The sequence below is a fragment of the Nerophis lumbriciformis genome, linkage group LG02, assembly GCF_033978685.3.
Source record: "Nerophis lumbriciformis linkage group LG02, RoL_Nlum_v2.1, whole genome shotgun sequence".
Classification (NCBI taxonomy): Eukaryota; Metazoa; Chordata; class Actinopteri; order Syngnathiformes; family Syngnathidae; genus Nerophis; species Nerophis lumbriciformis.
The window spans coordinates 9,898,821-9,914,161 of NC_084549.2; the positions used below are offsets into that span (position 1 = coordinate 9,898,821).

The window sequence follows — 15,341 nt, forward strand, 5'->3', positions numbered from 1 at the left end:
ATAATACTACCACCACCATGCTTGACGGTAGGATGGTGCTCCTGGGATTAAAGGCCTCACCTTTTCTCCTCCAAACATATTGCTTGGTATTGTGGCCAAACAACTCGATTTTTGTTTCAGCTGACATCACATGGACCCAACCTCTGGGTTGGTGATGTTAGGTTCTGTGGTCAGATGAAACGAAAATGGAGCTGTTTGGCCACAATACCCAGCAATATGTTTGGAGGAGAAAAGGTGAGGCCTTTAATCCCAGGAGCACCATCCTACCGTCAAGCATGGTGGTGGTAGTATTATGCTCTGGGCATGTTTTGCTGCTAATGGAACTGATTTTTGGTAGCCATCCACAAGCTTCTGGTTGAATTTGTGACCACTCCTCTTGACAAAATCGGTGCAGTTCAGCTAAATGTGTTGGTTTTCTGACATGGACTTGTTTCTTCAGCATTGTCCACACGTTGGGAAGGCCATTCTAGCTTCTGGCAACCACTCCTCTTGACAAAATTGGTGCAGTTCAGCTAAATTTGTTGTTTTCCAAACAGCTCAATTTGTGTTCCATCTGACATCACATGGACTAAGATACCATAAAATCTACAGTTTTTTTTACAGTGCATTACAGTAAACGGGAAAAAAACGTACCGCTGTTATTTTTTACGGTAAAATTATGGCGACGGAGCTGCCAGTTTACCATAAAATCTACAGTCATTTAAATAACAGTAAAAATAAAGGTGTTTTATAATCTACAGTAACTAAGTACATTAAAAAATACACATGAATATAGATTTTACAATAATAAAAAAAAACTGGTAGCTCAGCTGTCAGAATTTTACTGTAAAAATAAAAATACTACCGTTGTTTTTCTATTGACGGTAATGCACTGCAAAAACCGATAATTTTACGTAAATAAAAAAAACTGGCAGCTGGGTGCCCAGAATTTTACAGTGAAAATTAAAAAGCACCGTTTTTTTCAAAACAATGACTGTTTATTTTTGTGTAAAAATAACAGTTGTATCATTTTTCCATCTATAAAACTGTAAAAAAAAAAAAAAAAAAAAAATCAGTAGATTTCTGGAGGAAAAGTTCTGTGGTCAGATGGAACAAAACATTTGCTTTTTGGCCACAATACCCAGCAATATGTTTGGAGGAGAAAAGGTGAGGTCTTTAATCACAGGAACACAATTCCTACCGTCAAGCATGGTGGTGGTAGTATTATGCTCTGAGGCCTGTTTTGCTGCCAATGGAACTGGTGCTTTACAGAGAGTAAATGGGACATTGAAAAAGGAGGATTACCTCCAAATTCTTCAGGACAACCTAAAATCATCAGCCTGGAGGTTGGGTCTTGGGCGCAGTTGGGTGTTCCAACAGGACCATGACCCCAAACACACGTCAAAAGTGGTAAAGGAATGGCTAAATCAGGCTAGAATTAAGGTTTTATAATGGCCTTCCCAAAGTCCTGACTTAAACGTGTGGACAATGCTGAAGAAACAAGTCCATGTCAGAAAACCAACAAATTTAGCTGAACTGCACCAATTTTGGAGTGGTCAAATATTCAAGCAGAAGCTTGTGGGTGGCTACCAAAAGCGCCTTATTGCAGTGAAACTTGCCAAGGGACATGCAACCAAATATTAACATTGCTGTATGTATACTTTTGACCCAGCACATTTGGTCATACATTGTGTCCAACTGGGGCTGCTGAAATTACCACCCTTCCTTCAGAAGCAGCCTCAGTGATGTAACCAGGGACCTCCCAAATAAATAGAGGAGTAGATTGGAGCGTAGATTGGAACTGTAACTAAGTGTACAGCCCAATACGTCTCTCCTCATTGAGCTAAATTGAACTCTGTCTCTGCACGATTCCTTGCTTCTTGTCTTGTTTAATAAATGTCATCAGTGTTTGAACCTGACAACACCACATTTTCAGTAGACCCATAATAAACTCATAAAAGAACCAAACTTCATGAATGTTTTTTTGTGACCAACAAGTATGTGCTCCAATCACTCTATCACAAAAAAATAAGAGTTGTAGAAATGATTGGAAACTCAAGACAGCCATGACATTATGTGTACTTTTTGACCACCACTATATGTGTTCGCCATGTATCATGAACAGGACTTTACAGGAGGGAAATATGAGCAAACTCACACAGACCGATGCAAAGTTACAAAAAAAGAAAGAAAAAGAAACGAGCGATAAAAGGCAGGCCAAAACAACCATTTGAAAAGGGAGTTCATAAAAAAGGTGCTGATCAACCTCATGCATTGTGGGTGAGCGAGGGGAGGGGAGAGCAGCAGCAGCAACACATTTTCAACTGACACATGTCGCTTGCAGTGAAGAAGGAGAAATAAAGCAAACTCCCCCCCCCCACCTGCACATCATAACAACGTCCACGGGGTTAAAGGGACGCGGTTATGATCGGTAACCCCAGAAGTTGCTAAGTCATGCAGAATGGTTAACTTGCATACCTGGACCCATTCTATTCATCCTTGTTGCACTTCAGAGAGAGAGGTGAGTAATCTACTGTAAGTAAGCCGTAGTTACACAGCAAAAATACACAAGGGACAGACCACTCCACGCACAACAAACAAACGTCATTTTTACATGCTTTTAAAGGTCCCCTATTATGCTAAATATAGTACCAGCGATATGTTTCTCTGGAGCCTGTTTATGAGCAACAAGCGGGGGGGGGGGGGAAATAATAATTCACTTGTTGGCGCACTGCAAAAAGTCAGTGTTCAAAAACAAGAGAAAAAAAATACAAAAATTAGGGGTATTTTATTTGAACTAAGCAAAATTATCTGCCAATAGAAATGGCTAATAATGGCTGAAATAATGCAACCTTTTATTCTGGGTTGATGCACTAGTTCAGGGGTCTGCAACCCGCGGCTCCGGAGCCGCATGCGGCTCTTTGACCACTCTGATGCGGCTCAGCTGCATACTTGCCGACCCTCCCGATTTTCCCGTGCCTCTCCCAGAAATCTCCGGGGGGCAAATATTCTCCGATTTTCACCCAAACAACAATAATAAGGGCGTGCCGTGATGGCACAGCATTTAGCGCCCTCTACAACCTGTACAAACAGCGTGCCAGCCCAGCCACATGTTGCATGCAGCTTCTGCTTGCACACGTAAGTGACAGCAAGGCATACTTGGTCAACAGCCATACAGGTCACACTGAGGGTGGCCGTACAAACAACTTTAACACTGTTGCCAATATGCGCCACACTGTGAACCCACACCAAAACGTAACACAAAATAAACACAACAGAACAAATACCCAGAATCCCATGCATCCCTAACTCTTCCGGGCTACATTATACACCCCCGCTACCACCAAACCCCGCCCCTCCCAACCCTGCCCCCCCACACATCAACCCCCCCCCCCCCCCTCCGTGCGTCGGTTGAGGTGGGCGGGGTTTTGCAACATGTGACTGGGCTGGCACGCTGTTTGTACAGGTTGTAGAGGGCACTAATTGCTGTGCCATCACGGTACGCCCTTATTATTGTTATTTGGGTGAAAATCAGCAGACATTCGATAGAATAGTTGCCCTGAAATTCGGGAGTCTCCCGGAAAAATCGGGAGGGCTGTCAAGCGCCGTTCATATAAAACTCGCAGGCCGTATTAACTTTACATTTTCATATTAAGATGCGGGCCGCGTGTCTGAGACCCCTGGTTTATACATAGCACAAAGCAAAAAAAAAACTTTGTATGCAGTGTTATTTCATTTTAAATTTCAAAAGAGTTTTGTGGCTCCCATTGTTTTCTTTATTTTGTGAAACTGGTCAAAATGGCTCTTTGAGTGGTAAAGGTTGCCGACCCCTGCACTAGTTGAAAGTGTATCTTGTGTTTTGTCTATGTTGACTTAATAAAAAATTTAAAAAAAATAAAATAAAAAAAAATAAAAAATAAAATAAAAATAATAGCTGAAATAATGCATCCTTTTGAGTTTTACTCAAAACATATGCTTTTTTTAAGGCTTGCAACACAAAAAGTAGTTTTTTACTCAATATGACAGTAATGTTCTTAGAAACCTGAGATAATGCGAAATAAGCAATAAAAATGCATGCCAACATAACTTTAAAGTCTAAACTAAACATGCAAAATGTCTATTAATGCATGAAGAAATGTATCTGTGAATTTTACTGGAAAACATATATTTTTTAAGGTTTGCAAAGACACAAATTTGTTGTTTTTACTCAATATGAAAGTATAACTGTCATACTAAATACAAACCCCGTTTCCATATGAGTTGGGAAATTGTGTTAGATGTAAATATAAACGGAATACAATGATTTGCAAATCCTTTTCAACCCATATTCAATTGAATGCACTACAAATACAATATATTTGATGTTCAAACTCATAAACATTGTTTTTTTTTTGCAAATAATAATTAACTTAGAATTTCATGGCTGCAACACGTGCCAAAGTAGTTGGGAAAGGGCATGTTCACCACTGTGTTACATCACCTTTTCTTTTAACAACACTCAATAAACGATTGGGAACTGAGGAAACTAATTGTTGAAGCTTTGAAAGTAGAATTCTTTCCCATTCTTGTTTTATGTAGAGCTTCAGTCGTTCAACAGTCCGGGGTCTCCGCTGTCGTATTTTACGCTTCATAATGCGCCACACATTTTCGATGGGAGACAGGTCTGGACTGCAGGCGGGCCAGGAAAGTACCCGCACTCTTTTTTTACGAAGCCCCGCTGTTGTAACACATGCTGATTGTGGCTTGGCATAGTCTTGCTGAAATAAGCAGGGGCGTCCATAAAAAAGACGGCGCTTAGATGGCAGCATATGTTGTTCCAAAACCTGTATGTACCTTTCAGCATTAATGGTGCCTTCACTAATGCACCCAGATGCTGGCTTTTGAACTTTGTGTCGATAACAGTCTGGATGGTTTGCTTCCCCTTTGGTCCGGAGGACACGATGTCGAATATTTCCAAAAACAATTTCAAATGTGGACTCGTCAGACCACAGAACACTTTTCCACTTTGTATCAGTCCAAAGAAAAAACTGAAATCTAAGAAATATTAAATATCTCAAATTAGGGTGATATTTGCTTATTTTCTGTCTGATAAGATAATTCTTCTCACTAAGCAGATTTTATGTTAGAGTGTTTTACTTGTTTTAAAAGTTTGGGTCCTAAATTATCTCAGTAAGATATTACAGCTTGTTGCTGAGATTTGATGACCTATATTGAGTAAAACATGCTTGAAACTAGAATATCAACTGATGCAAAGCTGTGTCATCAACACTCACAAGTATAAAAGTACTTTTTTAAAGTAGTAATTTCTTACTTCAAGCATGAAAAACAAATCATGATGCCGAGTGCATATCATTATGTCAAGATAATGGCACTAGCATTTACTTCATTTAAGAATATTTTTCAACATATTGAGCAAAAAGGTCTGTTTTTTTTTTCTACCAACAAACGTGCACTTGTTATTAGTGAGAATATACTTATTTTAAGGTATTTTTGGGTTCATTGAGGTTAGCTAATTTGACCTGTTTTGGAAAGTCTTAACAAGCCAAATTTTCTTGTTCTATTGGCAGATAATTTTGCTTACTTCAAATAAAATACCCCTAACTTTTGTATTTTTTTTTTTCTTCTTTTTGAACACTGACTTTTTGCAGTGTGCACATTCAGATAAATTATTCAAAATTACAATTTTGGCCGGGGGCCGGGCTGTATATATGCGCACTAATTGACTGAAAGAGCACGCACTTGGTGCGATGATGTCATGTTATCGAGGGAAAAATGCATTTGTAGACCATATGATTTGCCTGAGCGGCTAGGAGACCCCGAGAGTAACAAGCAGTTGCCTTGTTGCCTTTCCATTAAGAACAATAAATTAGTTTTTAGTATAAGTTTGCTGGTTTCAAGAAATGTAATGCCGAGTGCATATCATGATGTCAAGATAATGGCACTAGCATTTACTTCATTTAAGAATATTTTTCAACATATTGAGCAAAAAGGTCAAATTTATTTTTTTTCTACCAACAAAAGTGCACTTGTTATTAGTGAGAATATACTTATTTTAAGGTATTTTTGGGTTCATTGAGGTTAGCTAATTTTACTTGTTTTGGAAAGTCTTGACAAGCCAAATTTTCTTGTTCTATTGGCAGATAATTTTGCTTAGTTCAAATAAAATACCACTCATTTTTGTATTTTTTTTTTCTTGTTTTTGAACACTGACTTTTTGCAGTGCAGCAAACTTATACTAAAAACGAATTTATTGTTCTTAATGGAAAGGCAACAAGGCAACCGCTTGTTACTCTCGGGGTCTCCTAGCCGCTCAGGCAAATCATATTGTCTAAAAATGCATTTTTTCCATGGATAACATGACATCATCGCGCCAAGTGCGAGCTCTTTCAGTCAATTAGTGCGCATATACACAGCCCGACCCCCTGGCCAAATTTTTTTTAATTGTAATTTTGAAGAATTTATCTGAATGTGCATGAACCTTTTCTGTTCAAAATTGTTAGAAATTGTTAGAATAATTGTATCTAAGTTATCACAAAAACTTTGTGTTGAAATGAGTTCCCGGCGAGAAGACCAAAAGCTGTCTTTGAAACCTACCAAGAAGAAGGCTTGTAAAACTCCACTGTGTAGGGGGGGAAGCAACATGAAGGCGTTTCTGTTTCTTTCATGTATTGTAATCAACAGAAAGATAGTGTCTGACCCAAGAACTACAAAAGCAAAGAGGAAGCAGGACCAGACTCCCCTCCAGGCACCGCTTTTTGGACTCTTTTACGACCTCTTTTTTGAACCGACCTTTTCTTTTTCTGTTTTGTAATCAAAGGCGATGGCTGTTTACGACCCCGTAAACAGGCGTGCAATTTTTTGGCACAGCGTGATGACACTGTACAAGGGTACAGATGTACACGTTTCTCCTCACTGAGCCAAATTGAATTCTGTCTCTGTTTGATTCTTTGCTTCTTGTCCTGTTTAATAGATGTCATCAGTGGTTGAACCTGACAGAAATGTTAAAAATGTTTAAATAATAACTGTCAGTTTACTGTACTGTGCCAACTGTACTACTATATGAGTACGTGTTTTCTATTGTTTCATTGAAAATAAAACAGAAAAGTCCATTTGGCTGTCATCTGTTTTAATTATGAGACACAAATGTGTCAAAGTCATGATTTTTTTTTTTTTTCATGCTTGAAATAAGAAATTATTACTTAAAAAAAGCAGTTTTATACTTGTGAGTGTTGATGACACAGCTTTGCAACAGTTGATAGAGTAAAGATGTCCGATAATGTTTTTTTTTGCCGATACTCGATATTGTCCAACTCTTACTTACCGATTCCGATATCAACCGATACCGATATATACAGTCGAGGAATTAACACATTATTATGCCTAATTTTGTTGTGATGCCCCACTGGATGCATTAAACAATGTAACAAGGTTTTCCAAAATAAATCAACTCAAGTTATGGGAAAAAAAAATGCCAACATGGCACTGCCATATTTATTATTGAAGTCACAAAGTGCTTTTTTTTTTTTTTTAACATGCCTCAAAAAAAGCAGCTCGGAATTTGGGACATGCTCTCCCTGAGAGAGCACGAGGAGGTTGAGGTGGGCGGGGTTGGGGGTAGCGGGGGGGTGTATATTGTAGCGTCCCGGAAGAGTTAGTGCTGCAAGGGGTTCTGGGTATTTGTTCTGTTGTGTTACTGTGCGGATGTTCTCCCGAAATGTGTTTGTCATTCTTGTTTGGTGTGGGTTCACAGTGTGGCGCATATTTGTAACAGTGTTCAAGTTGTTTATACGGCCACCCTCAGTGTGACCTGTATGGCTGGTGACCAAGTATGCTTTTCATTCACTTGTGTGTGTGAAAAGTCGTAGATACTATGTGACTGGGCAGTGCCTTTATTATTGTACATGGTCATTGGTATATATTGTGTATATGTTATAGACATAATATAATATATCTGTATATATATTATTCTGTACACATATTATGTATATATGTTAGATTTTTTATCACTATATTAGTCTATTTATACCTGCATTGTCCTTTCCATCCTTACACTTTCCATGATTGTAACTGAGCTACTGTGTTGAACAATTTCCTTTGTGGATCTTTAAAGTTTGTCTAAGTCTAAGTTTAAGGTTTATTGGCGCTCTGTACTTCTCCCTACGTCCATGTACATAGCGGCATTTTAAAAAGTGATACATTTTACTTTTTGAAACCGATACCGATAATTTCCGATATCACATTTTAAAGCATTTATCGGCCGATAATATCGGCAGTCCGATATTATCGGACATCTCTAACAAAAATTGTTAAAAATAATATAATATGGGACCTTTAAGCGCTTTTACCACTTATAAGCAACTTTATTATAACAATATGTGCATGCTTCTAGAAAATACTGTAAACTTCTCCTTGATTATCTTCTTAATACAAAGGTGCACTTAATATGTCGGCCACACGGCGTTTAGTGCGCCATATAAACAAAACAGGAAGAAGAAGTGCCTGCTAACATGCAGTGAAGCAGATGCACCATGGAATGTCAACATGAGGTATGACCTGACACTACAGAATTTTGGAAATCTCATGTAATCCACTAAAAAACATTCTGCATTCTACATACATAATGCATTTATTTCAAAAGAAGGAGCCATTAAAAAAAAAATGTAATTAGTGTTTTATTGTTTCACTAATAACAGTGGTTCACTTTCTTTTTTTGTGTGACAAGAAAAAGTGACACTGTTGTATTTTGGTATTATATTGCTTGAATGTTACATACTTTAGGATGGTGACAGCTTGACCCTGGAACTGATCATTTCGCATTTTATTGTAATATAAGTGGATGAAAAAACGAAAGAAATATGAAATAATGGACATCTATCATTTTGGGGGAACTTTTCTTATTTTAGAGGTTTTTCTGTAATTTAAATTAGTTTTTTCTGGAATAAAAATCAATATTAAGTTTGAGCATTAGTAAAACGTAAAAAAACAGATGGATTTCACCCAAGCTACTCTTACTATTTTGAGTGTAAATATGAAATATGTGGACGTATCATTTTGGGGGAATTTTTTTTAGTTTAGAGGTTTTCTGTAATCTAAATTAGTTTTTTCTGGAATAAAAATCAATATTAAGTTTGAGCATTATTAAAATGTAAAAAAAAAAAAAAAAAGATTTCACCCAAGCTACTCTTACTATTTGGAGTATAAATATGAAATAGGTGGACGTCTACTATCATTTTGGGGGGCGGCGAAATATTTTAAAGGTTTTTCTGTAATTTAACTACTTTTTTAATGAAATAAAAATCAATATTAAGTTTGAGCATTAGTAAAACGTAAAAAAAACAGATGGATTTCACCCAAGCTACTCTTACTATTTGGAGTATAAATATGAAATAAGTGGACGTCTACTATCATTTTGGGGGAAAAAATTTGATTTTAGAGGTTTTTCTGTAATTTAAATAATTTTTTTCTGAAATAAAAACCAATATTAAGTTTGAACATTAGTAAAACGTAAAAAAAACAAATGGATTTCACCCAAGCTACTGTAACTATTTGGAGTATAAATATGAAATAAGTGGACGTCTACTCTCATTTTGGGGAAAAATATATATTTTAGAGGTTTTTCGGTAATTTAAATTAGTTTTTTCTGAAATAAAAATCAATATTAACTTTGAACATTAGTAAAACGTAAAAAAACAGATGGATTTCACCCAAGCTATTCTAACTATTTGGAGTATAAATATGAAATAAGTGGATGTCTACTATCATTTTGGGGGAAACAATTTATTTTAGAGGTTTTTCTGTAATTTAAGTACTTTTTTAATGAAATAAAAATCAATATTAAGTCTGAGCATTACTAAAACATAAAAAAACAGATGGATTTCACCCAAGCTACTCTAACTATTTGGAGTATAAATATGAAATAAGTGGATGTCTACTATCATTTTGGGGAAAAATATATATTTTAGAGGTTTTTCGGTAATTTAAATTAGTTTTTTCTGGAATAAAAATCAATATTAAGTTTGAACATTAGTAAAACGTAAAAAAACAAATGGATTTCACCCAAGCTACTGTAACTATTTGGAGTATAAATATGAAATAAATGGATGTCTACTATCATTTTGGGGGAAAATATATATTTTAGAGGTTTTTTCGGTAATTTAAATTAGTTTTTTCTGGAATAAAAATCAATATTAAGTTTGAACATTAGTAAAATGTAAAAAAAACAAATGGATTTCACCCAAGCTACTGTAACTATTTGGAGTATAAATATGAAATAAATGGATGTCTACTATCATTTTGGGGGAAAATATATATTTTAGAGGTTTTTTCGGTAATTTAAATTAGTTTTTTCTGGAATAAAAATCAATATTAAGTTTGAACATTAGTAAAACGTAAAAAAACAAATGGATTTCACCCAAGCTACTGTAACTATTTGGAGTATAAATTTGAAATAAGTGGACGTCTACTCTCATTTTGAGGAAAAAAAAAAAATTTAGAGGTTTTCCTGTAATTTAAATAATTGTTTTCTGAAATAAAAATCAATATTAAGTCTGAGCATTACTAAAACGTGAAAAAAAAACAGATGTATTTCACGGAAGCTACTCTTACTATTTGGAGTATAAATATGAAATAAGTGGATGTCTACTATCATTTTGGGGAAAAATATATATTTTAGAGGTTTTTCGGTCATTTAAATTAGTTTTTTCTGAAATAAAAATCAATATTAAGTTTGAACATTAGTAAAACGTAAAAAAACAGATGGATTTCACCCAAGCTATTCTAACTATTTGGAGTATAAATATGAAGTAAGTGGATGTCTATTATCATTTTGGGGGAAAAAATAGATTTTAGAGGTTTTTCAGTAATTGAAATACTTTTTTAATGAAATAAAAATCAATATTAAGTCTGAGCATTACTAAAACATAAAAAAAACAGATGGATTTCACCCAAGCTACTCTAACTATTTGGAGTATAAATATGAAATAAGTGGATGTCTACTATCATTTTGGGGGGAAAAATAGATTTTAGAGGTTTTTCTGTAAATGAAATAATTTCTTTCTGATATAAAAATCAGTATTAAGTCTGAGCATTAATAAAACGTAAAAAAACAGATGGATTTCACCCAAGCTGCTCTTACTATTTGGAGTATAAATATGAAATAAGTAGACGTCTACTATCATTTTGGGGGAATTATATTTATTTTAGAGGTTTTTCTGTAATTTAAATGAGTTTTTTCTGAAATAAAAATAAATATTAAGTCTAAGCATTACTAAAACATAAAAAAGCAGATGGATTTCACCCAAGCTACTCTTTATATTTTGAGTAAAATGTCCAGAATCCGTAATTGTATATACAAATAAGGGTTAAATTGCTCACAATAAATCCAGCTCAATTATTATTCAAAGAATAACAATAACAAGTTTTTATATAGTTGGAAACCTTTAGAAATTGTAAACTGATAGTATTAAAAATGTTGGCTTGAAGATAAAATAATCCCTAAAATTGTAACTACGTGAATTGTGTGGTCCTCTGTGTTTTTAAATGTGTATCTCTATTTATTGTTTTATTAGTTTTACCCTTTATTTTACCCTTTAAGGTCTATTCAGGTGTACTGGGGAGGAGGCTACGCCGGATAGTCGAACCTCGGATTCAGGAGGAACAGTGTGGTTTTCGTCCTGGTCGTGGAACTGTGGACCAGCTCTATACTCTCGGCAGGGTCCTTGAGGGTGCATGGGAGTTTGCCCAACCAGTCTACATGTGCTTTGTGGACTTGGAGAAGGCATTCGACCGTGTCCCTCGGGAAGTCCTGTGGGGAGTGCTCAGAGAGTATGGGGTATCGGACTGTCTGATTGTGGCGGTCCGCTCCCTGTATGATCAGTGTCAGAGCTTGGTCCGCATTACCGGCAGTAAGTCGGACACGTTTCCAGTGAGGGTTGGACTCCGCCAAGGCTGCCCTTTGTCACCGATTCTGTTCATAACTTTTATGGACAGAATTTCTAGGCGCAGTCAAGGCGTTGAGGGGATCTGGTTTGGTGGCTGCGGGATTAGGTCTCTGCTTTTTGCAGATGACGTGGTCCTGATGGCTTCATCTGGCCAGGATCTTCAGCTCTCACCGGATCGGTTCGCAGCCGAGTGTGAAGCGACTGGGATGGGAATCAGCGCCTCCAAGTCCGAGTCCATGGTTCTGAGTGCCAGATTGGAGAGGAGACCCTGACCCAAGTGGAGGAGTTCAAGTACCTGGGAGTCTTGTTCACGAGTGAGGGAAGAGTGGATCATGAGATCGACAGGCGGATCAGTGCGCCGTCTTCAGTTATGCGGACGCTATATCAATCCGTTGTGGTGAAGAAGGAGCTGAGCCGGAAGGCAAAGCTCTCAATTTACCGGTCGATCTACGTTCCCATCCTCACCTATGGTCATGAGCTTTGGGTTATGACCGAAAGGACAAGATCACGGGTACAAGCGGCCGAAATGAGTTTCCTGATGCATACTTTACCCTTTAAATTTGTTTTTAATCATATTTATTTTTATATTTATTTATTTTGTTTTTATTCAGTCATTGGTAGAGCTAAGGATAGTATTTGAATCTTGTTCTTAATATTTTTGTGCAGCACTTTGGAAACATTGTTGTTGTTTAAACGTGCTATATAAATAAAGTGGATTGGATTGTAACCCTATTTTTGACGGGATGAGCACATTAAAACGGAACAGGTACAACATGTATAACGACAATACTTAATGTGTGTGTAGCTTGAGGACCATTTCAAAAGTAACAATAGTTGGAGTTTGGTTTGCCTACACCAGGGGTCGGCAACCCAAAATGTTGAAAGAGCCATATTGGACCAAAAATACAAAAAAAAATCTGTCTGGAGCCGCAAAAAATTAAAAGCCATATTACATACAGATAGTGTGTCATGAGACATAAATTGAATTAAGAGGACTTAAAGGAAACTAAATTACCTCAAATATAGCTACAAATGAGGCATTATGATGCAATATGTACATATAGCTAGCCTAAATAGCATGTTAGCATCGATTAGCTTGCAGTCATGCAGTGACCAAATATGTCTGATTAGCACTCCAACACAAGTCAATAACATCAACAAAACTCACCTTTCATGCACAACCTTAAATGTTTAGTGGACAAAATGAGACAGAAAAAGAAGTGGCATAAAACACGTCCTAGAAAGTTATACATGTAAACAAACTACGTGAGTTCAAGGACCGCCAAAATCAGTAGGACAAAACGGGGCTCGCCAAATACTCGAATCAGTGAAGCATGTTTAATATAAACAGTGTGCTTTGTAACAATTAGGGAGGTTTGTGTCATGTTTGTCCTCCTACAGAAACCATATTAAAACAAAAAATAGATTGTTTTCCCCTCATCTTTTTCCATTTTTCATACATTTCTGAAAAAGCTCCAGAGAGCCACTAGGGCGGCGCTAAAGAGAGCCGCGGGTTGCCGACCCCTGGCCTACACACAGACTTTATCGGAGGCGTTGATGTCATGTCATGAAGATGATTATGCAGGAGAAGCAGAAGCAAGGCAGCGGAGGACAAGTCACACAATAAAGTCACACACACACAAACACGCCAAGACTAATACACACACATAACACACAGCATGCACGGTTACATACAAAGAAACCAACAAAGTGCACCTACTTCTGTTTTTCTCTGGCTTCCCGGGTTTTACTGCTGCGGTTCTGCCGGTTGGAAGGCGGGACGGAGTGGACGGAGGAGCTCTTTTTGCTGGAGGAATGAGAGGAGTGAGACGAGTGGGACAAGCTGGTCCGAGACTGGCCCGCGTTGTGGTCGAACTGCATGAGGCAGAAGATCAAGTCTGTGGGCACCAGCTCGAACTCGTACGGCGGGTTGGTGATCACGTATCTGCGGGTGTCACAAGAGGGGAGGAATGAGTGCAAGGAGTCCACACGGCTTTAAAAAAATAATTTTTTTTTTTACATTTCTCACATTGCGGTACTTTCACTTTTGTATGGAAAGAGCTTGAGGCTAATCAGGCGGATTTAAAGTAAAAATGCAATATATAGCCTGCACTGGAGCCTATCTCAGCTGCATTCGGGCAGAAGGCGTTTTACACCCTGGACAAGTCCCCACCTCATCTCAGGACCAACACAGATAGACAGACAACATTATCTTATTATTATAATCAAATGACAGCAGTCATTTCCATTTCTAATATAAGTATTTAGGCCCACTTACAATGACAATAACAAAACATATTGTTTTTCATGAACTGTGTACTTGTATTGTTTGTCTGGGTGGAGGTCCTGCTTTGGAAATAATGTGTACCCCTTTCAGACATTGCATTTAGTTCCAATTAAAACATTCACATGTTGCACAATGAGATGTAAGCAGGGGATCATGTGTACATTCCTGCAACTTCCTTTATGTTTATTTTTATTATTCCATCCATCCATCCATCTTCTTCCGCTTATCCGAGATCGGGTCGCGGGGGCAGCAGCCTAAGCAGGGAAGCCCAGACTTCCCTCTCCCCAGCCACTTCGTCCAGCTCTTCCTGTGGGACCCCGAGGCGTTCCCAGGCCAGCCGGGAGACATAGTCTTCCCAACGTGTCCTGGGTCTTCCCCGCGGCCTCCTACCGGTCGGACGTGCCCTAAACACCTCCCTAGGGAGGCGTTCGGGTGGCATCCTGACCAGATGCCCGAACCACCTCATCTGGCTCCTCTCGATGTGGAGGAGCAGCAGCTTTACTTTGAGCTCCCCCCGGATGGCAGAGCTTCTCACCCTATCTCTAAGGGAGAGCCCCGCCACCCGGCGGAGGAAACTCATTTCGGCCGCTTGTACCCGTGATCTTGTCCTTTCAGTCATAACCCAAAGCTCATGACCATAGGTGAGGATGGGAACGTAGATCGACCGGTAAATTAAGAGCTTTGCCTTCCGGCTCAGCTCCTTCTTCACCACAACGGATCGATACAGCGTCCGCATTACTGAAGACGCCGCACCGATCCGCCTGTCGATCTCACGATCCACTTTTCCCTCACTCGTGAACAAGACTCCGAGGTACTTGAACTCCTCCACTTGGGGCAAGATCTCCTCCCCTATATTTTTATTAGTTTTTATTTAATATACTAACAACATTTCATGATTAATACTTATAAATTAAGATTCCTATTAAACGACACTAGAATAAGCACACATTTGATTGGTAAATCATAGTGTAACGACCTGGAATGACACTTTATGTGTGATGTTGGAGTTGTCCGACTTTTTGTGTGGCCGTAAACGCATCACTGGCTAAGTGCCATATGTACATGTGTTGGCGCAAGTGAGAAAGAGCGAGCGGCTGCTGTTGATATAACAAAGTTGCTTTTGGTCTTGTTTGTAC

The 15,341-nt window shown here is 38.0% G+C and overlaps 1 protein-coding gene across 23 annotated transcripts in view; it reads right to left on the minus strand.

The window, feature by feature from the left end:
• Positions 1-15,341, minus strand: part of kcnma1a (potassium large conductance calcium-activated channel, subfamily M, alpha member 1a) — a 691,811-nt gene that overhangs the window by 15,152 nt on the left and 661,318 nt on the right. For 22 of the 23 annotated variants that reach the window (XM_061936588.1, XM_061936904.1, XM_061937671.2 and 19 more), the window contains 2 exons: positions 13,639-13,863; positions 2,458-2,486 (listed from right to left, as the gene is read on the minus strand). In XM_061936588.1, coding sequence (XP_061792572.1) covers positions 2,458-2,486; positions 13,639-13,863 — 254 coding nt within the window. The remainder of the gene's footprint in view (positions 1-2,457; positions 2,487-13,638; positions 13,864-15,341) is intronic. The other variant, XM_061937207.2, reaches the window with a different exon arrangement.